This window comes from Megascapheus bottae, chromosome 23 (assembly GCF_031878675.1).
Source record: "Megascapheus bottae isolate mThoBot1 chromosome 23, mThoBot2.hap1, whole genome shotgun sequence".
Lineage (NCBI taxonomy): Eukaryota > Metazoa > Chordata > Mammalia > Rodentia > Geomyidae > Megascapheus > Megascapheus bottae.
In genome coordinates, this window is record NC_143531.1 from 23,118,488 (window position 1) to 23,144,777 (window position 26,290).

General features: G+C 36.7%; 1 protein-coding gene across 2 annotated transcripts in view; it reads left to right on the plus strand.

Moving 5' to 3' along the window:
* Iqcm (IQ motif containing M) overlaps positions 1 to 26,290 on the plus strand; it is a 189,414-nt gene that overhangs the window by 98,368 nt on the left and 64,756 nt on the right. For both annotated transcript variants that reach the window (XM_090356586.1, XM_090356587.1), the window contains 3 exons: positions 919 to 1,117; positions 6,085 to 6,229; positions 7,112 to 7,246. In XM_090356586.1, the coding sequence (XP_090212712.1) occupies positions 919 to 1,117; positions 6,085 to 6,229; positions 7,112 to 7,246 (479 nt within the window). The remainder of the gene's footprint in view (positions 1 to 918; positions 1,118 to 6,084; positions 6,230 to 7,111; positions 7,247 to 26,290) is intronic.

Below are 26,290 nucleotides of genomic sequence, written 5' to 3' on the forward strand. Positions count from 1 at the left end.
CAAGCCAAAAAAAATGCAAGGCAAAAAATGCAAGGCCTTATCTGAAAAAATATCCTAAAGTCAAAAGTCTAAGAGTGTGGCTCTAATGATAAAAATGCTTGCCCAACAAACACAAGGCTTTGTCTTCAAAACCAGTTCAATGACAAAAACAATAATTTAAAAATGAAGTTAATCATAAAATAAACATTTGGGGGATGTAAGAAATTTTTCCTTAGCTAGGCAGACTATAATAATGACTGCATGGTTTTCCGTATGTCAAATCAAGAGTAAAATCAGTATGTCAGTGTAATAAAGTGATTTTTCACTTTTTGGGGGTATTGATCCTATATTTTACATTCACTGATTTACAGACACTAGCTTATTTTATGATCATCACAATTATCCTCTGTCAACATTTCATAGCTTCTTTTTAAACACATTCCTCATAATATAGCTCACTTTCTACTAAAACATTTATAAATCATTCCAGAAACTCCATTTTCTTTAATTTCCAGTTATTTAGAAATGTATTATTGATTAAGTTCTGTATGTTTATGGCCTTTTTTGTTAATAAAAATACACAAAAGATATGCATTGGTAAATGTTTCTGTATCTTCAGTTCCTTTACTTAATACAGTCCTAATCATCTATAGTAACTACAATCTTTATCCAAAATAAGGAATTTTATTCTTTCTTGCATGTGTCTGTCCATTTTTCTCATTAGTTTGAAATAGTGTCAGGAACCAGAAAGTTACTTAGGCTAAGCTCCCCCTAAAGAAATCCAGAAGAAAGCCAACTTGACATCATGTGTTGAACTCTGTATATAAGTCATAGTACCTTTCTTATGTCAATATATCAGTCATTTAAATCGATTATGATTTTAGAGATATTGATATTTTCTTCTTCTCTTTAAGCTACTTTTCAAATATTTATTTTTAGAATGAAAACCATTGCAAGTAGGACTGATAGATTGGACAGTAAAGTCAGAAGAATTGGACCACACATAGAAATCTTCCAGTACTTCCGAGGAAGTATGAAACCGATAATTACCAAAAAAGTAATTAAAACAGTCATCACCGTACAGGCAGCTGTCAGAGGGTGGCTTGAACGCAGAAGAATTAAAAGAGTAGCGACCAAGGTAAAGTACATATCAGGACTATAATGTGCTTAAAGTGGCTTCTGAGGATTCAATGAAGTAGAAATCGTTATAGCCATCTGGCCAACAATCTTTTTCTAAGTTGTGGCTTTATGCTTTTGATTAAGATATATTATACACGAATTATTCTGATGATGAGGGGTTTTTGGATACTGACCTCGATGCTCAATAGTTTGGGGACATTTACTCATAAACCAGAACATGCTGGCTGTCTTTGCACTGAGGTTGTTTCTCTGCTACATCATGACACATCTTTGCAGCAACTTTTCTCTACTTTTTAGTCTCCTGGGAACCCTGGAAATGCACAGAATATTCCATTTGAAGTGATTTGTGCTCCATTAACTACTACTCAGTGTCCACTTGGGTGACTTTTGTAAATAGCCATTCTGACTTTCAAAATAAATCATGAAGAACCATTTTTGGGCAACTGCAGAAGATTTTGCATGGCTATTGGCAAACTTATGAAAGAATAAAATTTTTTATGACTAAAAGTTAGCCAGAATTTACCCACTCGTCCAGAAACAAGGACATACTAAATCCACTAGCACAACAACATTCATTGCAGCACTATTTACCATAGCAAAGCTATGGAACCAACCCAGATGTCCCTCAGTTGATGAGTTGATCAACAAGATGTGAGATTTATACACAATGGAATTCTATGCTGCTGTCAGAAAGAATGCCATCGCCCCATTTGTAAAGAAATGGAAAGACTTAGAAAAAATCATATTAAGTGAAGTAAGCCAGACTCAAAGGAACATAGGCCCAATAGTCTCCCTCATTTGTCATAATCAGTAGAAACCTTGGACTCTTCTAGCAGAGATTTACAAAAGAACAAAACCTAGATACATAAGGCCATATAGAATAATGCTAAATGAAAGGACCTCCAGAATATAGAAACAAAAGCCATATAATGAGTGATTGTTGTCCTTAATGTACTATGTTATCTCTCATCTCTTTTGCTGCCCTGGTTATCTCATATTGTTACAGTATTTCACCTGGTTATCTGATATATTGTATATATGCATATTTGGTTATTTAAGTTGGATAGGGAAGGGAGGAAAACAATATGAAGGGTGGGGGTGGGGGAAGGGAAATGTGGACCAAGACATGAGAAAGGGTATCAATGTATGTGAAGTAATGCACCTTCTATCTGGTGAATATAATGTAACCCTTCTATTAATTACAATAAAAATATATTTGAAAAAAGAAAAAATTAGCCAGACCAATTATGACAAGAAAACTAAATCAGAATTATATGAATTCTTGAATTTGTTCTTCTTCTGAGTGAATCCCTCTAGAAGGGATCTGCCAGAAGGCACTCGGAACATATTTGTTCAGAGTACACAGTCATAACTGTTAGAACTAATCCATCCTCTTATCTCTGGATACAAATTCATCATGAATGATTCAACACTGGCAAAAGGTAAACATTCTCTTTAACTGGTCAGTCATTCTCTGAGGTAGTTTTTGTATCCATTTTATAAGCTGAAATAGAAGCTCTCAGAGAACTTAAATCATTTATTCAAAGCCAAAACAACCAGTTAATGTGAATTCAAATCTAGGTCTTTCTGACTCCAGATTGTGCTAATCTACATATATTACTACTGTCTGGAACTACTTTAATAAATGCTTGCCGTTCCCAAATCCTAGATTTTTGACTAAAGTTCTTGACTCAGGTATTAAGCTGCTCGCTTGAAATATCCATAGTGACTCAAACTCTGGTTAGCCTTACAGAAACTCATGTCTGTACTTTCTCACTTGTATAAATATCACCCATTTCTCTTGACTGGAATTGCATGTTGGGATTCTCTCCTCAGTTCTTAAGCTTTATTCTTATATCTTGGTGATATTTTTATGTTTTTGCAGACCTTCCATTTACCCTTAAGTTGATCTCCTTAACTATTAGGACTATTCTCATCTTCTACTTGCCATATTTTTATTTCATTTGGAGTGCATCTTTCTATTTCTTAGAATCATTTGATGGGCCTACCTCAATACTAGCACCAACAGTGGACTTGCTATGAGAATACATGTGATCTCTTTGTCTTCTTTCCAGCCTCTCACATGACATTCCTTCATGTATTTTCTGTGCTTTAGCAATCTCCAAACCAAAACAGCATTGTGTTATCTTATGAGTTTTATTCTTTCTGGTCCATCAAATTCAGTGTTTGTCTCCACTGTCCTGGTGTGTCCACCACAGTCTTCTGTTTGAATATCTGGCACAGGAATTAGAATTTATATGACACAGTTGGGAGTACTCTTGATTTTTGTATTCTAGCACTGTGTGACTTTGAGCCACAGTGCCTCTTTTGGTTTTGTGGTGGTTAATTGGAGATAAGAGTCTCACGGTCTTTAGTGTCTGGGCTGGCTTTGAACTGCAGTCCTCAGATCTCAGCCCCCTGAGTAGCTAGGATTACAGGCAGGAGCCACTGCTCTGGGCTCCTACTCTTTATCTTCTCATTTGTGTGAGTTTATATGCTTTATTTGGTAAGATTGTCAACCTTCTCAGAACAAGAATCTGTCTTGTTGGCTATTATTTTCACTAGTGCTTTACAGAGGAAAGATGTCCAACAAATATCTATGAAATGGCTAAAGTGATTCATCAAAATAGAATTATAAAAAAGTTCACCATAGTATTCTAATGTATCTCTTTTTTTGCGATTCCTGTGCCTTGGACTCAGGGCCTGAGCATTGTCCTTGGGCTTTCTCAAGGCTACAGCTCTACCACTAGAGCCACAGCACCACTTCTGGCTTTTTTCTATGTATGTGGTACCGAGGAATTGAACCCTGGGTCTTTGTGCATGCTAGGCAAGCACTCTACCACTAGGCCAAACTCCCGGCCCTCTCATATATCCTTAAACTCTCTCCACATGCTTTTGGTACCTGCTATCTGGCATAATTATCCTATTTCTTGCTATGAGAGATAACTATAGTCATTCCTGGGACAAAAATTGAATCTAAAACTATGTAAGAGCAAGCATGTATGCAAGAGAAGGTTGGAAAAGAAAGACTGATCAGAAACTCATGTTAAATTTCTAAGTAGCAATGGCATTAGAGATGAAAAGAATGAGGAGTTCTTTTAAAGGATCAGAGTCAACAGCTACTGGATTGTTGACTTTTATTTGGTGATAAAATTTGTTATGATCATTGATTTTTTTTATTGTATCACTGGCATGGTGCTTTAGCTGTTGGATGGCAGCCGTCGTTGGTATGTTAAAGTTGTTTAGCCCACTATGAGAATGCTAGAGGGACAGGCCTATAATGCAATAAATTGTGTTTCCAGGACTGTGCCCATGTGGAGAGTTGCTGGTGAGGGAATTCTTGATAGACTTTCTGCTCTGGAGGCTGCACAGCAAATCACTGGATAATTGTCAGCCCTCAGACATTCCCTGAGCTGGGAGACTTCCAAAGCCAGGCTGTTTGGCTGCCCCTTCTGAACTTTGCACGGTGGATGGTGTCTGCTCTGCTGCCACTTAAAGGTTACTGAAGGGACTGTGCAGTTTACACAATTTCATGTTCAGTGTTCCTAGTTTCAGTTTATTTGGAAATAATGAAGCAATCCCATACCGGGAGATCATGGAGCTTGTAATCATAATTTTCAACATTCAAAATGCCCTTTCATTTTTAACAGTCTCTGTGTTGTTGGCATGGAGTCAGTATTAAGAATCTTAAAAAACTACAACACATCAGAGTAATTTCCTTGGTTGGGTCTAACATTTTGTTAATTTTAATACATACATATAATATACAATTTAAAAGTTTGCTCCTATCTAGCAAATATCATGTAACCCTTCTATTAATTACAATAAAAAATATAAAAATGTAAAAGTTTGATCCACCTGCTATTGGACAAAGATACTGAAATTCTGAAGCATTTGAATGGCTGGAGACTGAAGTAAGGTTTTGAATAATTTTTGCTGAGTCAGTGGAACTGGAGCGTTATTGGAAATTGTGAGTTTTAAGGTTGCCATAGCAATAGCCCATGTGTGGGTCTTTAATGTTTTGGAATTTCAACAGCATATGGATTGTCCTCTGCCTTAAAAAAATTCAGAAATGTGCAGTGAACCCATGGATCCTGTGGCACAAATCATGTTAAATACAAGAGTGTTATTATAGAAATGTTCTGGCTCTAGATACCTGGAAAACACCATTCATTTATTCAATACTACTCTGGTGAGAAGAAGATTCAATCCAAAGTGTTGTGATTACTGTGCAGGTATTCTACCAGTTGAGCTATGTTCCAAACCTTTTTGCTTTAGTTTTTGTTCTATTTTGTTTTGTTTGTCCGTCATGGGACTTGAACTTAGGGTGTAGGCTCTGTCCCTGAACTTTTTGTGCAAGGCTAGAACTGTATCACTTGAGCCACAGTGCTACTTCAGCTTGGGAGTGAGATAAGAGTCTCACGGGGACCTTTTCTGTCTTTGAACCATGATTCTTAGATCTCAGCTTCCTGACTAGCTAGGATTATGTGTGAGCTACCAGCACCTGGTTGCTTTAATTGCTCTTTTTTGGTAGGATTTCATGATTTGTCCATGGCTGAAAAACCCCAGTGAACAATAAAGCATGATTGTTCAAAGGAAAGGGTAGCCACTGAAGTGAATACATCGTCTGATGCAAAACCACGTCATAATAAAACGTCTATAGACTTTTTGTTTTTCTGATGAACATGGTACAAAAATATAAAAATCTACACATCAACCTAGGAAGCGCCTGTAAAGGGAGCCATCATCAAAACATACAGGAGGTCAGAGGTGATGAGAGAGCAACCCACAGGGAAGCTCAGGCCCCCAGGGAGATCTCATCACTCCCCAGTGTCACCTGGTCACCAGCCCAGGCAGAATTACTAAGCACAGCCACCACCTCAGAAACACAGTTGAAGGGTGTAAGTCAAGTTAAACATATACTGCAGACACACGTAAAGAGCTTCACTGTTTACTGCATTACAGGCCTTGTATCACGGGCCAGACTTGAAATCAGTTATCAACATGTATCTGAGACAGATCCACCGTGTGAGACATCAGCTTGGCCTGTGGAGGACCAGGCAAATCCTCAACTTCGCAGAGCTAGAGGAATGGATGGACAGGAAAAAATGTAAGTGAGGTTATCACTTTGGATTGACTCTAAGTTTGCAAATTTAAACCATTATAAATATCCTATATATATATAGAGAGAGAAAATAAATATGTATACATGTAATAGGCTATATATCTTAATATGTATTAGGATATATATATACTTACATATAGGATATATAGAAAAAATATATACATATATAGAATATATTTTTTCCCAAGTCAGAGACTCAGACTCCCTATATGATGCTTGCTTTAGCTCATTGGCTTGCATTCTACCACTTGAGCCATACCTCCAACTCAAGAATGTATTTTTTATTTTCTTTTATTTTTAATTTTTTTCTTTTCTTAGCTGTGTGGTATCGAGCACCAGGGATTTGGTTTTTTATTGTAAAGGAAAAGTACACAGGGGTTATAGTTACACGAGTAATGAGTACATTTCTTTTTGAGCAGTGAATGTATTTTTAACCATTGTATGTATCCTATATTATATGAATATTCCACATGTTTATATTACAAACAGTATATAATAGAATAACATGATGTAATACAATATAATAATATATGTGGTATATTAATATATTCCATATATAATGTCTATAGCTTTTGGATTGACTGTTGATTTATGTAGGATCTACCAGTAATTGCCATGAAATGGACACCATGGAAGAGCCCAGTGTATTAGGAGAACCCAGTCTGGGTTTCCCAGTGGTGGAATGGACTGGCAATAAAAGAAGTCCCACCATCTACCCTCAGCTCACAAGATAGCGCTTCTGAGATCATACTTCTATAATCCTGAGGACTACCTGCAGATAGAAAAAAATGCAGTTGGATTTAGCTGATTTGTATATGGTGTGTTCCTTATAAAGTAAATAAAATCTTTCCCTTCCTGGATTTTTAGTCTATGAAACAATGTTTGCCAAAAGAGAAGACTGGCAGGGATTGCAGAAGAGTGAGCTACTGAAGTACTTTAATGACTGTGGGCATTACCCAACCCAGAAACAAATCGACTATTACTGGGAAAAGTTCACCCAAGGTGAGTATTTCACAATTCACCTTCCCACTTCTCTTCTTCCTGCTTTCCCTTGTCTCCCCTCCTCATTGGTCCCTGCTTCTTTACGTATATACTTCAGTGTAACATACTGGTTCCTCTTCCAATGTCTTAGATGCTCTTTCCATAGCTGGGACATACCTGAGAAGTTATCATTTATTTTGGCTTATACTTGGAGGCACGGTCAGGGGGTAGAAGAGGGGTTCAGTCCTGGATTTGCTGACTTAAGTAGGATCTATGAGAATATTTTACACTGTTATATCTTGAATATTGACACTCAAACCTCCTCCTGGGTATTTATATTTGGTACTAATGAACAGAATCAAGTACAAAGGTACATGCATTGTAAGCTATTTTAATTTGGTAGGATTTTATAGTTCGAAAATGATTTCTTCTCTGAATAGTAAACAAGTGAAAAGGCAATGCTGTTTGAATACTGAATAATTTACATGAAACAATATTTCTCTCTTCCTAAAGATGGGTAAGGAAGTGGATTTATCAGTAAGGCATAAATATGCAATCCTAATGCACACCTCTCAATCCCTTCTTTTCAGTGTGTGTTTCATTTCACAGATTACTGAAATATGAATAATAAAAAGTATTCATATGCATAATGTAATGATTTGATATTCAGATGCACCAACTTAATCATTACACCAATTACTGCCCAGTTACCTATGTTGTGTGTATGTGTGTGTCTCACTAAAAATATACTCAGCATAAATATACTTAGTAAAATATACTTAGTAAAGAATGCATTATTATTTACTTCTTTCTTCCATTTGTTTAAATTTGCTTTGAGAAAGCTGTACAATAATTATAGCCCCGTAATATAAACAGGGGAAGTAGAATTTGACTACCAAAACCAACATCTCTCCATTTCCCCAAACACTCTGCCCTTGATATCACCAACTCCTCTGAGCTTTTGTGAGTCCCCTTTATTCTACTAATAAGTGAGGCCATTCAGTGTTTGTCATTCTGTGTCGGATTTATTTACTTAGCATGATGTTATTTACATCTATTTTTGTCACAAATGGCAGAATTTCCTTCTCTTTAAGGCTGAAAATACTATTTCATTGTGTATATGTACCATAGATGTAGATGTATTCATTGTTGATAGGCAGTGTTGATAGACATTTAAGTCTGTTCATCCTTTGATAAACACCTAGCTTGATTCCACTTTTTTAGCTACTTCTATGAAGAATGTACCAGTGAGCATGAAGATGCAGATATTTCTTTGATATACTCATTATACTTCCCTTAGATTTTGGCTATCCTTTTGGCATTCATTTAATTGCACACAGTAAATTGTACACATGATTTCATCATGACATTTTTATCATGTAAATAATATATTCTGATTATATTCACCCCTTCGGTTGCATTTCTTATTACCTTTCTTCTTCACCTCATTTCCCCCTTCCTCTTCCATCTTTCCAGTATTTCTGTCTCTTATTTTCATGGCCTTAGTGATTTTGTTTTCCTCTAACTTGCACAAATTGGAGAAAGCACACAGTGTTCATCTTTGTGGGATTGATTTATTTCTCCTAACGTGGTGATTTCCAGTTCTAGCTGTGTTCCTGGAAACAAGACGGTTTCATTTTTCTTTATGGATGAGTAAAACTCCATGATGTATATATACCACATTTTTGTTCGTCCATCAATGGCTTCTACCTAGACTGATTCCATAATTCAGCTGCTCTGAACAGAAGCCACAGCATGGATGCTACAGTGAACTGCCTTTAGGGTTTTTTGGGGGGGGTTATTTCCAGAAATGACTACATCATATGAGAGTTAAATTCTTAATTTTATTATGAGCTTCCACACTGATATCCACAGTGTCTGCACTAGTTGACATTCCCATCAGTTGTGAATAGGACTCTAATTTTCTCCCCTATTTTGTTTGCTTGTTTGTTTCTTTATAGTCATTCTGATGGAGCTGAAGTGAAATATCAGTGTGGTTTCTGTATGTATTTTCCTTATGAATAAAGATGTTCATATATTCATGGGTCATTTGTACTTTTGCATTTCATAGATGTTCTGTTTATTTGCCCATTTACTGATGGAATTATAACCTTTAAATCTTCATCCCAGTGAGGTCTTTTGTGAGAAATGGGAAAATGGAAGGTGTAAGTAAAGTCAGAACGTCCAGATTGAAGGTTTGTTTAGAAGTTTCTTCCCTTTGTTGATGGCACAGATCCCCTCATCTCTTTACCTATGAACTTTAGCCTCTATTGCATCCCTGTATTAGAACAGATAAAGAAATCTAAGTCAGTTTCCATTTCTGTGGTCCTAATAATGTTGATTTGACCTGAAAAGTTATTTATTTATATTTTAATTTTTATCTTGTATTAGTTATACAGGGAAGGATTTCCTTGCTGTACTATCATTTCATTTTCATGTTTATACAGTATTCCAATCAGTCTCATCCTCAACTTTTTCCTTCATGACAAAATATTGAGCATAGTAAAGGTGAAAGTTACATCAAATTTCTGAGAAAGTACAAGGTTAATATTTGTTATTTATATTTCCAGAGTTTTCTTGAGTATATGTTATTATTTTTATGGAAAAATCTCTATTTCTACATACTGTTTGATTATGCATTTTTGCTTCAAAACACTCAGGTTTGTTGTTTATAAATATATCTTAAAGAATCATTAATGAAAGAATATTATTCTTTGTATGGATATCCTAGGATGTAGTTACTATCAAGTGTTTAAGTTATTTACAATTTTCTTTATAATAGATAACAGAATTTTAACAGTTAAAAACAGCCAAGTTCAATCAATATTTTAGAAACAGTAATTTAAGACATAGGATTTCTTCCAAGTTAATAGTTTCATAGGGATTATTCTCTCTACCAGTTAATTTGGAGTGCATTATAATTGATTAAACTTAGATCATGATCACTACTACACTGTTGGTGGGAGTGCAAACTTGTTCAACCACTATGGAAAGCAGTGTGGCAGTGCCTCAAAAGGCTAAACATAGAACTCCCCTATGACCCAGCAATTCCACTACTTGGCATTTATCCAATCATCCAGAAACAAGGACATACTAAATCCACTAGCACAATAATGTTCATTGCAGCACTATTCACCATAGCAAAGCTATGGAACCTACCCAGATGTCCCTCAGTTGATGAGTGGATCAACAAGATGTGAGATTTATACACAATGGAATTCTACGCTGCTGTCAGAAAGAATGACATTGAGCCATTTGTAAGGAAATGGAAAGACTTAGAAAAAATCATATTAAGTGAAGTAAGCCAGACTCAAAGGAGCATAGGCCCAATAGTCTCCCTCATTTGTCATAATCAGTAGAAACCTTGGGCTCTACTAGCAGAGATTTACAATAGAACAAAACCTAGATATATAAGGCCATATAGTATGACGTTAAATGAAAGGACCTCCAGGATATAGAAACAAAAGCCATATAATGAGTGACTGTTGTCCTTAATGTATTATGTTATCTCTCATCTCTTTTGCCATCCCTTGGTTATCTCATATTGTTACAATATTTCACCTTGTTATCTAATATATTTTATATGTGTGTAATTGTTTATTTGAAATTGGATAGGAAGGGGGTAAATCAAAATGAGTGGGGGGAGGGTGGGAGGGAAATGGGGACCATGTCATAAGAAAGGATATCAATGTTTGTGAAGTTATGTACCTTCTAGCTGGTGAATATAATGTAACCTTTCTATTAATCACAATAAAAAATTATTAAAAAATTTATATCATGACCCTTGATTTAGCTTTTGGGATATTTTCTGGCTTTATCACTGAGTAACCACTGTTCTTGAATAAACTTTTATCCCTCCTGTTCTTTTTTTAAATTTTAAATATATTTTTATTGCAATTAATAGAAGGGTTACATTATATTCATCAGATAGAAGGTACATTACTTAACAAACATTGCTACCCCTTCTCATGTTTTTGTCCCCGTGTCCCTCCCCTCCCCCCTCCCCACATCTTGTTTTCCCCCTTCCCTATCCTATTTCAAATAAACAAATAAAATATATACAACATATCAGATAGCAAGGTAAGACACTGTAACAATATGAGATAACCAAGGGACAACAAAATAGATGAGAAATAACATAGTACATTAAGAACAACAATCATATGTCTCTTTTTTCTATATCCTGGAGGTCCTTTCATTTAGCCTCATCCTATGTGGCCTTATGTATCTAGGTTTTTCCCTATTGTAAACCTCTGCTAGGAGAGTCCACGGTTTATACTAATTATCCCTTGTGTTCTTTTTCTTTCTCTACTATGAAAGTCAGTAAATATCTAAGTCATTGGATTGTTTTAAGTCGTAAATGAGAGCATTGATATAAAATATGTGTCCTTGAAGAACACAATAAATGTTTGTTATTATTCTTATTATTATGAATATATTTTCCTTTAATTTCTATATTCATTATTCATATTCTTACATTTGGAAAGTTATTCCTCATTTTTGAAATGATTAAACATTGATAGTACTTATAGATGAACTTTTTTTTTAAAACAGTTTTGGGGCTTGAACTCAGGGCCTAGATTCCTGAGCTCTTTTGCTCAAGGCTAGCATTCTACCACTTTTAGCCACAGCACCACTTCTGGGTCCCTGGTGATTAATTGAAGATAAGAGTGTCACAGGCTTTTCTCCCTGGGATGGCGTTGAATGGTTATCCACAGATCTCAGCCTCCTAAGAAGCCAGGGTTAGAAGAGGAGCCACTAGCTCTCAGGAAAAAATAGATTTTGGGGGGGAGGGAATGTGGGAGACAGTCCTGGGTTGAACTCTTGGTCCAGGCACTGCTCCTGAGCTTCTTTTGCTCAAGGTGAGTTCTCTACCACTTAAACCACAACACCACTTCCTAGGGATAGACTTTTCAAAGCACATTGATAAACTTGAAAAAAGTATCTGTCTTTGCAGAATTGCTCTTCCCATTTGGTTATGTGGACACACTTTAGATAATTTCTAAATATAAAATTACGTAGATGATAGAAATACTCATCTAGGAATGCAACTCAAAGGTAAAATGCTTGTCCAGCATGTATAGCCTCTGGGTTTACTACCTAGGACTGTATGAAAACCAACACCCAAAGAGAAAAACACCCTAGGCTGCGCAGTGTTTTATTTATCTTTTTAAAAAATCTTTTTAAATTGTAATTAATAAAAGGGTTACATGATATTTGCCAGATAGAAGGTGCATTAATTCACATACATTGATACCCTTTCACATGTCTTGGTCCCCATTACTCTCCCCCGCACCCCCCATCTTGGTTTTCCCTCCTTCCCTATCCAATTTCAAATAACCAAATACAAATATATCCAATATATCAGATAACAAAGTGAGATACTGTAACAATATGATATAACCAAGGGATGGCAAAAGAGATGAGAGATAACATAGTACATTAAGGACAACAATCATTCATTGGCTTTTGTTTCAATATCCTGGAGGTCCTTTCAATTAGCTTCATACTATATGGCCTTATGTATCAAGGTTTTGCTCAATTACAAATCTCTGCTAGGAGAGCCCAAGGTTTCTACTGATTATGACAAATGAGGGAAACCACTGAGCCTAAGTTCCTTTGAGTCTGGCTTACTTCACTTAATATGATTTTTTCTAAGTCTTTCCATTTCCTACCAAATGGGGCGATGTCGTTTTTTCTGAGAGCAGCATAGAATTCCATTGTGTACAAATACCACAACTTGTTGATCCACTCATCAACTGAGGGACATCTGGGTTGGTTCCATATCTTTGCTATGGTAAATAGTGCTGCAATGAACATTGCTGTGCTAGTGGATTTAGTATGCCCTAGTTTCTGGATGATTGGGTAAATGCCAAGTAGTGGAATTGCTGGGTCATAGGGGAGCTCTATGTTTAGTCTTTTGAGGCACTGCCATACTGCTTTCCATACATTTCATCCTTTGTAGAATAGAAGACATCTGTAGATGACCAAATCTGTTAAAAAATTTTTTTACTATTATCTTTAAGGAGTTGTACAAAGGAGTTGGCATTCAACAAAGCACATTATGAATACAATGCATGTTGATCAATGTCAAACTCTTACTAGTTAGAGTTTTCAAAATAAAACTTCATTTAAAAGACAGATGGCTTTTGTTATAATACCTAAAATTGGGAAGCTTTCTTTTATAGAAAGAGGATTATAAAACACCATTTCAATTATATGTCTAATGGCCTGACTCTCTCATTTAAAAATGATTCTGGGACATGAAAAAGTTCAATTTTAAAATGCAAGATATATTCTAAAGGAATGGAAAAAAATATGGGAAAATGAGCAAGAGTAATGGGTTTTTTTCCTACTGATACATATTCTGTTTTTCAGAGAAGCAGATTTTGTGCTTTGTAGACCGTCAGTCATCTTCATCCACACTGACTTCTTTGATTGCAGATCACAGATCTAGATATGCACCCTACACATATTCTCATTCAGTAGACGGTTTCACCTAATGCAAGTCTGCTTCATTTAATTGATTAACTTCTACAGGTTATGGCACCGTATAGGTCAAATCCCTAAAACTCTGTATGTCCTCGGGTATTTTTAGCTTCTTTTTTTTTTCTGTTCTGTATTCTTGTCACTATGGTAACAAAAATTTTGTGACTGAGAGCATGATTTTTGTCTGAAAGTTTTCCTTTGGGAGAAGGAAGTAACTTGAGCTTGTTCTTAGAGACTGATCTGAACAGCTGAAGGTAAGGAGAACAGGAAAGATTTTCACTGGATAACCATTTAAATTCCAAAGAAGTTAAACTAGTAACTAGAGACATGCACAGGTAAAAATAATGAAAATGCTACCCATCAGTTTTCTATCATTTATTCACATAGATATTTAATCACTAGGAGTTCGAATGTAGAAGCTTTCCAGTAGTTTTCCAGCATCAAGGAGAACATTTTCTTTGGTGTATTTTCTGAAATTAAAATGTTCACAAAGCTTGACAGTAATGGCACGCAGTCTACCTCGAGTGTGGAATGCCCTTCTGTTAAATAAAAAAATTTAAAACATGAACAATTCCTTGTCCCCATTTGCTTACCCCCTGCTTATTGGATGTGGATGTTTTGAAATGCTCCATGTAAACTGTCGTGCACAGGTCAGTATTGTTTTAGTATAGTTACCTCTGAATAAACTTAGAGAGCAAACCCCAGGGCACAGAATATCTAAAAGCCCTATCTATCATCCCTTTGCCAAGCCAATTCACTGCTCTTGCAGTTTTGCAGGCTCTGTCCCCTGACATTTTAGAGAGATGGTTCTTGACATAATGTCTCATCTTGCATCATTTCACTCTTAATCCCTCTCTACGCTCTAAGTGCTGCCTCAGGGACTGGTCAAGCGTTAGAGAAAAGATTTTCCCATTTCCCTATTTTCCTGTCCTGCAGTCATATGAATTGTTGCTTAATTAGTAACCTGCTCTAATTAGCCAGTGCGCAATTTTTTCAAAACCTCTTTCAGTCTTTTATTCTTTGGGTTGAACTATTTGTCCCATTGTTCTACACGTTGCAGAGAAGCTGATTAAGTTGTGTAATATTCATTTACTAGTGATTCTCCGAAAGTCTGTCTGTTATCTCAAGTAGAAAATAACGAACTTTAAGAAACAGTGGGAACAGCAGGGGTTGGAGAATGGTGTAGCTTCAATAAAGGTATAATTGCTTTCATAAGTCTGTTAGAGAGCAAGGCTTTAGGCTCCTTTTTGTTAGATCACTGTTTATTAAGGCCACACATCCAGTACTCCTGAGGTGAGAGACACACTTGTGAGTCTTTGTTTTTATATTGTTAAATCCCAATGGTAGCAGAAGGAAGAAGTCCCTTATGATAGACTATGCAAGGCCTGACCGATGAAAGGCACATGAATAGAAAAATATTTCCATAAATGCAAGATTTCAACACAGCATATTTACTTCCACATTATAAATATAACATTCTTTATTTTTTCTCTTTCTAACATTTCTTGAGCCAGAGTTCTGTTATTTCTGACTGTCAAGGAAAAAAAAAACTTCCAGAGGATTGTAAAGTAGTTTTCACCTTGTTACAGTCATACAGGATGTTTCTCTTTCTCACTCAGTCCATTTCTTAAGTTGTCATAAGTCACGAATATGTTCTAGCATTTCTCAGTGGCACTTTGTAAAGAATTTATGCTTTGCTCAATTAGACGGCCTGATTCTCCCAGGCAGAGAAATGCCTCATGCACTGTAATAAATTATTAGTGGGCTCGAAATGAGAACTTTAGTTTGTAAAAATTCAGGCCTCTTGCTGGAAGCTGTGTTAAGGTGCAAGGCTTATTTCCTAAAAATGTAGAACTTGGACAGATATAGACTGTCGTATGATTTTCACGATTGACAAGGGAATATTTTCACTTGAAAATCACTGTGAGGGTATCATTGAGGTAATACTGTATCTTTTGTAAGTCATGCTGGCCGGTGTACAGGACTGTATATGGAGTAAACTTCTTTGGGGCATAGTTTATTTGTTTGTTTTTCTCCAGGGATTTAACATGAATATTTCATGGTCTTACAATGAAAGTGTTGAGTTCTTGGTCTTTATAAAGACTCTCTTTCAGCTGATGTTTTTCAGTTGTTTGTATATAGAGGACTAAATTGTTCTTCACCTGCACGTCTTCTGTGGCAGGAAATACAGATGTGCCCATACAAGCCTGTTTGCATAATATGTGTGTGATTATTGTGAAAGCCATCAGCACTGATGGTTGTGTATAGCAAAGGCAGATGTGTGAACCTTCTCTTTGTGTGTGTGTGTGTGTGTGTGTGTGTGTGGAATTTGTGGAACTAATTAGTAAAGATTCAGAAATTGAGTGTGTATACATAATTTATTGTGAATATTTTCTAGCCCACTGATTTATGTTTAAGATGAAATAATAAGTTTAGTAGAGAATTTTTACCAAAGCCTCATAATATATTAATGGATAAAATAAGTTTTAAATGGAGGAATCAATAATTTAGTTGTGAGAAAGTTAAATGTTCCCAGGTTTTATTCCTCAGTAAGAAATAAAGTAGAATCTATTAAAAGATATTCCCTATAATATCATTCTCACTCATTGGAATATGAAAAGACAAAAAAATTAGAACTTGCTCTGCTTGATATAATGAACTTCTTAGTCCTTTTTACTTCTATATAAATGTAAAAATTAGTCTTTCCATTTCCATTAAGAATGCAATTTAATCTGCAGATAATTTGTAGAGAGTAGATTTATTTTTTATGTTAAATCATTGTACTTATTAATAGGTTATCTATTGAAATTTCCTTTTATATTATAATAAGTATTAATTTTTCCTCCCATAGGATTTTATAATTGTTTTGTTTCTAAGTATCATGATTTTTATTGTTGTTACTGTGAGAATATGAAGGAGATTCAGGTCTTTTTTTAAATTTCTTAGAGTGCTGAGTACACAGATACTTGCTTCTGTCTCTAGGCCCTGTGTGTGTGTGTGTGTGTGTGTGTGTGTGTGTGTGTGTGTGTGTGTGTGTGTAAGCACTGTGGCTTGAACTCATGGTCTATGCACAGTTCCTCAATGTTTTTTGCTCAAGTCTGGCACTCTAGCTCTCAGGCCAGGGTCAGACCTATGCTTGCCTAACCTTTGTAAGGCCCTAGATTGTATCTCACGAAAGAAACCAAACTCTTTTTGAGGCTTACTAGCATCTTTATAAAATTAAACAATGCCTGTTTAGACCCAGATCAGCTCAGGCTGCCTTAGCAAACTGCACAGGCTGTGTGGCTTCAGCATCCAGGACGTCTCCCCTCTGATGAGGACATCCTGGCTGACAGATAGATGCCTTGTTGCTTTTCAACACAGGTAGATAACTCTAGTCTCTGCCATGTTATAAGAGCCCTGATCTCTTCACTGGAGATCTCGCTAGTGTCCTGATTTGGGGTTTGGCTATCAACATATGAATGGAAGTCAACAATGAGAGGCTCCACGACACGGTTTCCAACATAAGGGGAGAGGAGTTTCATATAGTGTATGTGTAATGAACAAAAAAGACTTCAAGAATTTGAATTTCACAAGCAAAATTTGGTTTTATCCTTTTTCTAAATTCCCAGTGTTCTTGACAGTTTGATGAAAATGAAGTGATTTAAATGCATTTGTCTATGACATTTATATTCATCTATGGCATTCATATTTCTGTGGCTCTTCTATGAATTACCTACTCATATTTTATTGTTGTCCATTTTTGGTACTGTTTTAATATTTTTACTGTGTAGTACATACTAATACACAATATGTTGCTGTGTGCTTTTTGGTATAATGATATGTCATGCCATGGCTTTATATTAACCATTGACTCGAGAGATGACCGGTCCCTGCGGGATTATAATAAGCCTGAAAAATTCCTACCATCTTCTGACAGTGTTATTTTGTGCAAAGCTTTAGCAACATACATCACATCTGTGTCAGAGATTGTATGGGTATAATCGCGCTTCCTATGACATCAGGCTTATAAAACTATAGAGCGGAAAATCATCTCAGTGAGTGCCAATTGCAGTGGCTATGTTCCTCTTGATCACGGCTTGTCCCGTTCTTTTAACCACACAACTGATGTTTGCAGTAGAAGACAGCGCCATGTTACCTTGGCAGTGGCCTCAGCCAGCACAATTCTACCATATCTCACACCTCCATGGAGAGGCGGGGTGAGATGAGAGAGCAATATTCTCTAGGTTTGCCCTTCAGTAGATAACTGGATCAAGAAGATGTGGTATTTGGCCTTATGGATCTAGGTTTGGAGCTATTGTAGTCCTCTAAGGCCATATAGGATGAGGCTAAATGAAAGGATCTTCAGGATGTGGAAACAAGAGCTTTGTACTATGTGATTGTTGTTCTTAATGTACTGTATCACTTCTCTTCTCTTTTGTTGCCCTTTGGTTAATCTCATATTGTTACAGTATCTGACTTTGTTACCTGGTATATTGGATATACATTTATTTATTTCTGTATTTGAAATAGAAAAGGGAAAGGGGGAAACAAGATGACTGGGAGGGGTCGGGAGAGGAAAATGGGGACAAAAACATGAGTGGGGATATCAATGTATGGGAAATGATGTACCCTCTGTCTGGTGAATGTAACTGTGACCCCTCTATACATTACAATAAAAGAAAAAGTTCAGGGCAAAAAAAGAAGATATATTTATACACAATAGAATTCTATGCTGCCGTCAGAAAGAATGACATCGCCAAGGAAGTGGAAAGACTTGGAAAAAATCATATTAAGTGAAATAAGCCAGACCCAAAGAGACATAGGCTCAATATTTTTCCTTATTTGTAATAATTAGTACACGCCTAGGACTCTCCTAGTAGAGGATTACAACAGCTTAAAACCTAGATACATAAGGCCATATAGGATGAAGCTAAATGAAAGGACCTCCAGGATATGGAAACAAGAGCTTTATCTGTGTGATTGTTGTTCTTACTGTACTATGTTATTTCTCTTCTCCTTTGTTGCCCTTTGGTTAATCTCGTATTGTTAGAGTATCTGACTTTGTTACCTGGCATATTGTATATACACTTGCTTATTTGAAATAGGAAAGGGAAGGGCGGGAAACAAGATGATCAGGAAGGGGTGGGGGAGGAAAGTGGGGACAAAACATGAGAAGGGGTATCAATGTGTGAGAAGCAATGCAAATATAACTGTAACCCTTTTATACGTTATAATAAAAGAAAAAATATTCTCTAGGTTTGGGTGATGTTCCTTCAAGGATTGAATGGATGCATGACAGCTTTCAAAGCCTGTTCCCCTAGTTAAGTGTTAGGTACTGTGCTGAATTCTCAAACATGCTGTGACGTTAGGTCTCATGAAGGACCCTTCCTGCTGATGCATCCATGGGTGTGTATGTTACATTAAAGTTTTTGCTGGGAATAGTTGCTTGATTTCATTTTGCCTTTCTTGGAAATGTAACATTCATTGATCACAATTAAAACTTTTATTATTAAGTAGGTGTACAAAGGGATTACAGTTCTGTCTGGCAGGGTATGATCACAATGGATCTTCATCATTCTACCCCTTCCTTCATTCTGCCTCATATTTCCCCCTCCTTTCTCTACCTTCATTACATAGTTTAAGTTTTACATAATGTATATTGAGTACAATTATTGCATTTTCTCCCTTCTTCCCTTTGTTTGATCACATTTTGGTTTGATATTTCGATTCAGTCCACTTTATTAAGAGATGTTGGCAGCATAAGGACTTTTCTAAAGTAAGCATGTTTTGTTTGGCTCTTGCTGGATTCTATTTGTAATACTTTGAATATTTCAATTATTTTCAAAAAGGAGAGTAGTCTGTAGAAGAATAGTTTCAACAGCTTCAACAGGCTTTGATTTTCAGATTTTTTTATTTTTTTAAATGAAGACTTTATGCTGTGTAGTTTAATTAAATTATTGGATTTATTTGTTCTTTACAATTTAGGTAAAGTCTTGGAACATTTAGTCCAAGTTCCTCCTTGGGGGAGCTCATTGATCATTGTTTCAGTTGACATTAGAGTAACGGCTTCAATTTAGATTTCTCAGTTTTTTGAATTAATAATGATAGGATATTAGTTTTGAGAAAACATTGATGTCTTTAGATCTATAATCAAAATTTTAAATGTGCACATATTATTGCATTAAATATTTTCTATCCAAACAATTAGGTCATTCTCTCAGTCTTGTGTGTTGGATCTTTCTCTTTGAATGCTTGCAAAGATTTTCTGCTATTAGTCATTTTCAGATCACAGGCATTTAGATTTATACTTTTACCATGCTGTTTATCTTTACACCATTATCATCCTTCAATAATTTTACCTTTTCCTTATTTTCTTTTAAAATCATTTAAAGACATTTATGAATTTCTCCATTAAAAAAATTGGTAAGCCAGAAGTTTGGCCTAGTGGTAGAGTGCTTGCCTACCATGCACAAAGACCCAGGTTCAATTCCACATACATAGAAAAAAGCCGGAAGTGGTGCTGAGGCTCAAGTGGTAGAGCTCTAGCCTTGAGAAAGTCCAAGGACAGTGCTCAGGCCCTGAGCTCAAGCCCAGGACTGGCAAAAAAAAAATGGTAGAAGCTAGTATGGTGGCTCACGCCTCTAATCCAGCCTCAGGAGGCTGACATCTGAGGATCACAGTTCAAAGCCAGCCCAGGCCCTAAAGACCAGGAGACTCATCTCCAATTAATCACTAGAAAACCTGAAGTAGGGCTGTAGCTCAAGGGGTAAGGCAGTAGCCTTGTGCTGAAGAACTCAGGGATAGCACCCAGGCCTAGAGTTCAAGCCACAAGACCCACAAAATAAATAAATAAATAAATTGGTAGTGCTACAATTTTGAATGCAGGGCCTCATATTTGCTAAGCAAGTTCAAGTGCTCCCTCTGCCACTTGAATCATGCCACAGCCTTTTGTACTTCAGGTATTTTTTATATAGCTTTCCACAGTCCATCTTGAATTACAGTCTGTCTACTTGGCCTCCTGTGTAGCTGGGATTAGAGCAGTGTGCTGCTGTGCCCAGCTTTTGGTTGAGCTGAGTCTTGTTTTCTTTCATCCTCCTGACCTCGAGCTCCCATGTAGTTTCTTTTCTTTTCTTTCAGTTATTCTCTTTTCCCAGTGAAGACACACAATGGCATAAATATGAACTAAACACACTGTGCATTGGATTATTTCAGTATAATGCCTCCCTGTGAACTCTGAGGTTCACAGATCTTAAGTGCAAGGCCAAGTAAATTGTGCATGGCTGTGAACACCATGCAGATCAATGTCTGGAATGTGTACTCAGCCTCCTGGGTGATTTCGCTGTGCCCTCAGCCAGTCCCCATCCCAGAGGTGACATGTATGAACATAGACTAGTGATACAACTTGGGTGCATTTATGAAGTACATACGTTTTTTTGTGACTGGCTTTCTTTAAGCATCTGTGGCAATTATCTATGTCGTGTGTAATGGTATTTTATTTGAGATCACTGTTTAGATGTCCATTTTGTATCTTCCAAAGATTATTTTCTTCTCCTGTTGGTCAGATATTTGGTTTCTTTCCTATTTAAAATGGTATTATCAGAGCTGTCACGAACATTCTCAAACACATTGTTTTTGGTGGGCGCGCACACCTAGATTTGGGGGAATATATACCTAGAAATAGAATTATGGATCAACCTTGGGATTAATTTAAATATGTGCCTTTAATTTCCAAGTATGTATTTTAACTTATAGAAGGCATGTAAAACACCAGTGTTGCCATTTTTAAAAAGAAAAATAGAAAAAAAAATCCAAGCTGATTTAATAGTTTAAACATAGTATACTATTTTTTATCTCTCTATGAGAAATCTAATGCCTTGTCTAATTCTTTTACCTTTGAAAGTTAATTTCATGTGTTGGGATGAATATTTGAGTCTCCTAGAAATTTCTATGCTGTAGCCCTACCAATGCCATCTGTGGAGTGAAGGTATCTGGGCATAAGTTCTTTGGAAGGAGAATGCAGGGGGTAGAGTTCCTGTGGCAGGATTCCTGCCTTGATGAAGAGACAAGAGAGAGCTTACTTCCTTCTCTTCTGCTGTCATGTGATGACACATCCTCAAGGCACCTGGCTATAAGCCAGGGAACCAATGCCAGCAGTCAGTAGGTCATGGCTCTGCAGGCTTCTTGTTCCCAGGCCTTCCAGCCTCCACCATGTTGAATGTTGCTCAATCCACCCAATCTGTGAAATTTTCTTGCAGCCTGAGATGATGTAAGTCACATCACATTTTCCAATCTGGTTTTATGTAAGAATTTTTCTTAAATTTTGTGACTCAGAATTTTTTTTACCAGAATCTGTCCATTTTTACATAACTTCTTCTAGTTTCAATGGAAACTCTGAAAGTTTGGAAGCCTTTTGAATTTGTACATAAAACTAGTTCAATCAAAACTAATTTCTGAAAAACAAACCAACAAAAAAACCCAACTAATTTCTGTTATTTGATAAATTCCCTTTCCTTTCCACAATTCTTTTATTCTTTCAAAAATGTCAATGTCCACGTTATGCTTTTGGGAAATGTTGACGGGTAGCTTATCTTTTCTCTAGAGGTATTGAATTTAAATTATTTCCTCTTTTCTCCTTCTTCAAATATTTCCACTGCTCTATCTTTTAGGTATTAAATCATAATTCAGCAATGATTATCGTTTTCCCCCAGTATATTCCTTGTGTTATTTTTAGTAGGAAATGGTATTTTTTCATGTTGCAGAAAATGTTTAAGTTTAATACATTTTCTTACTTTATTGGCTTGAAAGATTTCTGTCTCCCTTGTGTATTTGATTAGGAACCATCTGTTGTAGATGATGTTTTGTGTCTTCTCTTAGGTGTCTGAAATACAGAATTATTTTTCCTTGGCATACTTGGAATTCTTTAGATCTTGGTGGCCAGGGCCAACTGCTGGTTACTTTCAGCTGAAGCAATCTGGAAGAATTATTCATGATTAACTTGGTGAGAATTTGGGAAACACTGACTTACTATTATTACATTTTTTTATTATCTTTGAGTACAATGGGTCATCATTCAACCAGTTTCTGAATGCAATTCATCCTGATGGACAGCAGCTCTTTTTATCATTCTTCCTGACCTCTCAAAACCAGATCCCTCCCCTCAACTTTCCTAGTTTCAGAGGGTATGTAATGGATTAACAACAATAAAAAAATCAAACTGATTCTTGGGGCCTCGGGTAAGAAATCACAGCCCTGAAGTGGGTTAGACAACTGGTATCCCTTGAGTTCTACTTCCTCAATGTTCAGGGAGGTTGGGAGCTGCCTAGAAGCCACCAGCAGAGGGTTGTGGACCAGCAGAGCACCAGAATTGTCAGGAACCGTGAGTGAGTTGTTCCTATAACGTATAGGGGATAAAAGTGGCTTCCAAGCTGGTGGACAAACTCTCTAGTGGCAGCCAAGTAGAGAAGTGTGAATGAATTGCCTACATGTGAATAATACTGCTGTAATATCTTTGGTTGCTTTCATATAACCACTGGAGACTTGGTACTGTTCTGGAATCATTCAGACAAAGTTGAGAGCCTGGAGAAATTGTTCATTTATAGCCAATTGGATTGTATTCATGCCTCCAGAATGGTGACAACAAAAGCATTCTGTTTGTATATGTAAGGAGAGAATATGACATGTTTGCACTGCCATCTGCCCTCCTCACCTAGAAGCAGTTCTTTCTATTCTCTTTTCCTTCCTTAGCACTGTTATCTTCCTGCTAGAGGCAGCACTGTGTAGTTCATAAGGATTTAGGCTCAGCGAATCACAACTTTTTCATCTGAAATGGAACAGTTTGAGAATGAAAGGACATGACCCAGTAATGACACTGAGTCCACAGACAAAACTGCCAGCTTCCCTGATGAAGAGGCCATGTTCCCAGCCACGATCTGTAATCAGATCTTGTGAGTTTGAGTTGTGCTATTTATGAGAGTCTGGGTACCTTGCATTAACACCTTTGTCTGGATGTTCTTGCCTGAAGAAAAAGACAATGTTGCTGTGCAGAATAAACATAGAAATCCCTTTGGGCTGGGTATGGCATGTAGACTAGCATTTCTAAGATGGTAGCCATTATTGTCAAACTATAATAACCATTACCAGGTAGTAGGTAATGTCCACACTAAGACCATTATGTATCAATTCACTGCTGTCGAACTCTGGTCAGGATTTTAGAGGCATGCCATATATTAAACCTCACATTTTTACAGAGCCCAGTTCCTTTCTAGTGTGTGATGTGATTCAACCACAGGGAATATCACTTTTTGCAAGCTAAACAATTAGAATTACTTTCCCAAATGATAATCCAAAATCTAATAGTTACCAGCTACAGAAAATAAATTCCAAGTTGGCATGCTTTCTCTATTTGAAGAATCGTATCAAGCTTCTGTCTGTCTGTCTACCTATCTGCTATCTCTTGATCTATTTATCATCTAAATATCATCTATCTGTCTATATATGCATGTATCTAATCTATATTTTTGATCTATTTATCATCTGTCTACCTCATCTCCCTATTTCTTCTACCTATTTGTCACTCATCCGTCTTGGACTGAATTACAAGAGATGATTCATGTCTAGAAGGAGAGCAGGAATGCTTGACGAACAGTTTCTTGTACAATTGGAGAAGAAATCATACCACAGGGCCTTAAGGTCATCCCTTAGCCATTATCTCTGGATAAAATGATAGGATTTTTGTTATTTGCTACTTATTGCTTGGTTGACTTGTTCTCACCAAATTTAGATGGAGAGTGTGTGTGTGTGTGTGTGTGTGTGTGTGTGTGTGTGTGTGTGTGTCTTGTCTAGCTCCACCAAAGCCTTCTACTTTTTCTCATTGCCTGCTTTAGGAGCTTCAACAGCACTTAACATTTATGACTAAAACATCAGACTCTCTCTCTGTCTGACCCTTGGCCGAGTTCTATTTTCACATTTATTTTTTTCTGTGCCTTATCTCTATGGTGATTTTCAGATAGGATATCAAGCTTTTGTGGGGGTCTCGGTTCACGTGGTCATCCTCTTATCTCTGTCTCCCATACAGCTGGAATTACAGATGTGCTTTAGAATTTAACCTCAGTCCTCCCACCTCTGCCTCCGGAGTAGCAACAGGCGTAAGGCACTCAGCTCAGCACTGTAGCTACTTTCTATCTAACCCACATAGTGCATACATGTGTTACTGGATCTGCCCACAAAATATTCTCTCATTTGGGAAAAGGGCATAAAACTCTACTGCTATGTTCTGGCTTAGTATTTCCTTTTTGTAATCATTGTGTTACACTAGAGGATTTGCACACATCATCGAGACGTAAAGGAATGAGGACCATTCTGGTAAATAAAGGTACATTGGGGACCCTTCATGTGTTCGCTTAGTTATCACTGGCAGACCAGAAGTTATACTCTAATTTTCCTAAAGTTAAATTATGGCTTATTTCCCTGTGAAATAATCATTCCATCCCCTCAGCCTTCTTAGCAGGAAGATGCTTTCCTACACTCTTGATGACGGGCAAAGCTGTGTGACTAATTATGCCTTATGAATTCCTCAACTTCTGATTTGGGAATTAACCATGTGACTTGCCCTGGCCAACGAGTATCAGTGGTGACACCTACAGAGGCTTGACATGCGATTGTGTGATTGGCCTAGTCTATGCTTGTTCCCTTCCTATGAGTGACACATATCTCAGTAGTGTTCTGGTCCAAGGAGGGTAAGGTCGAAGTTTCCGTAAGATTTTTTTTTCACTTCCAGTAAGCCAAAGGTGTGATAGTCATTATAAAGTCTATGTAGTCATTATAATCATTATGAGTCAATGTAAAGGTTATAGTAATCGTTAGAAGAAAGGCACTGTAATGATCAGATTTTGAACATTTCTGCTCACTTAATAATGATTTTAGTTTTGATATTATTGAGATATCCTGGGAAGATCCTTTGAAGAACAAACCTTTGGCTCAAACCCTAAGAAACCATTTGATTTGGGTGATAGACCAGGAAGTTAGCCTTTATCATTCCAGCTGGTTAGGATGCAGGCATTCAAAATTTAAAAAAAAAAAGAGTTTTATTTTCTGTCATTTTTGTTTTCTCTTTTCCTTTTGTAAGAAGCTACATGGAAAAAAAATAAGATTCATGCAGGCAACATAAAACAAACACATATAATGAGATGATACGGACTGCTGGTCGTCTCATGTGGAATCATTTCCTCATGTTTCGAAGGCTGCAGAATAACATTATCCCAGTATTTTGGGTTTCTAGGAGCTTATGTCATAAGCTCAGCATGCTTTAATTTTAATTTTAGTATAATTTCGATTTAATTCTAGACAGTTCTCTGGAGGCCTCTTTTCAATAACCAATGTTCCCTCTGCCCGTGAAATCCACTTACCTTAACTGATGGTGATTGTACTTCAGCCGGGTTCTCAGATCCACAAGGGTAATATTCATTTTACTATCCCAAAAGGCTCTTAGTATTCATCAAATATTTGATCAACATTGTCTAATAAAGCTTATAGAATGCAGAAACATGGAACAAAACTCTACCATGATTTTTACTTCTGTTTCTTTCATTAACACTA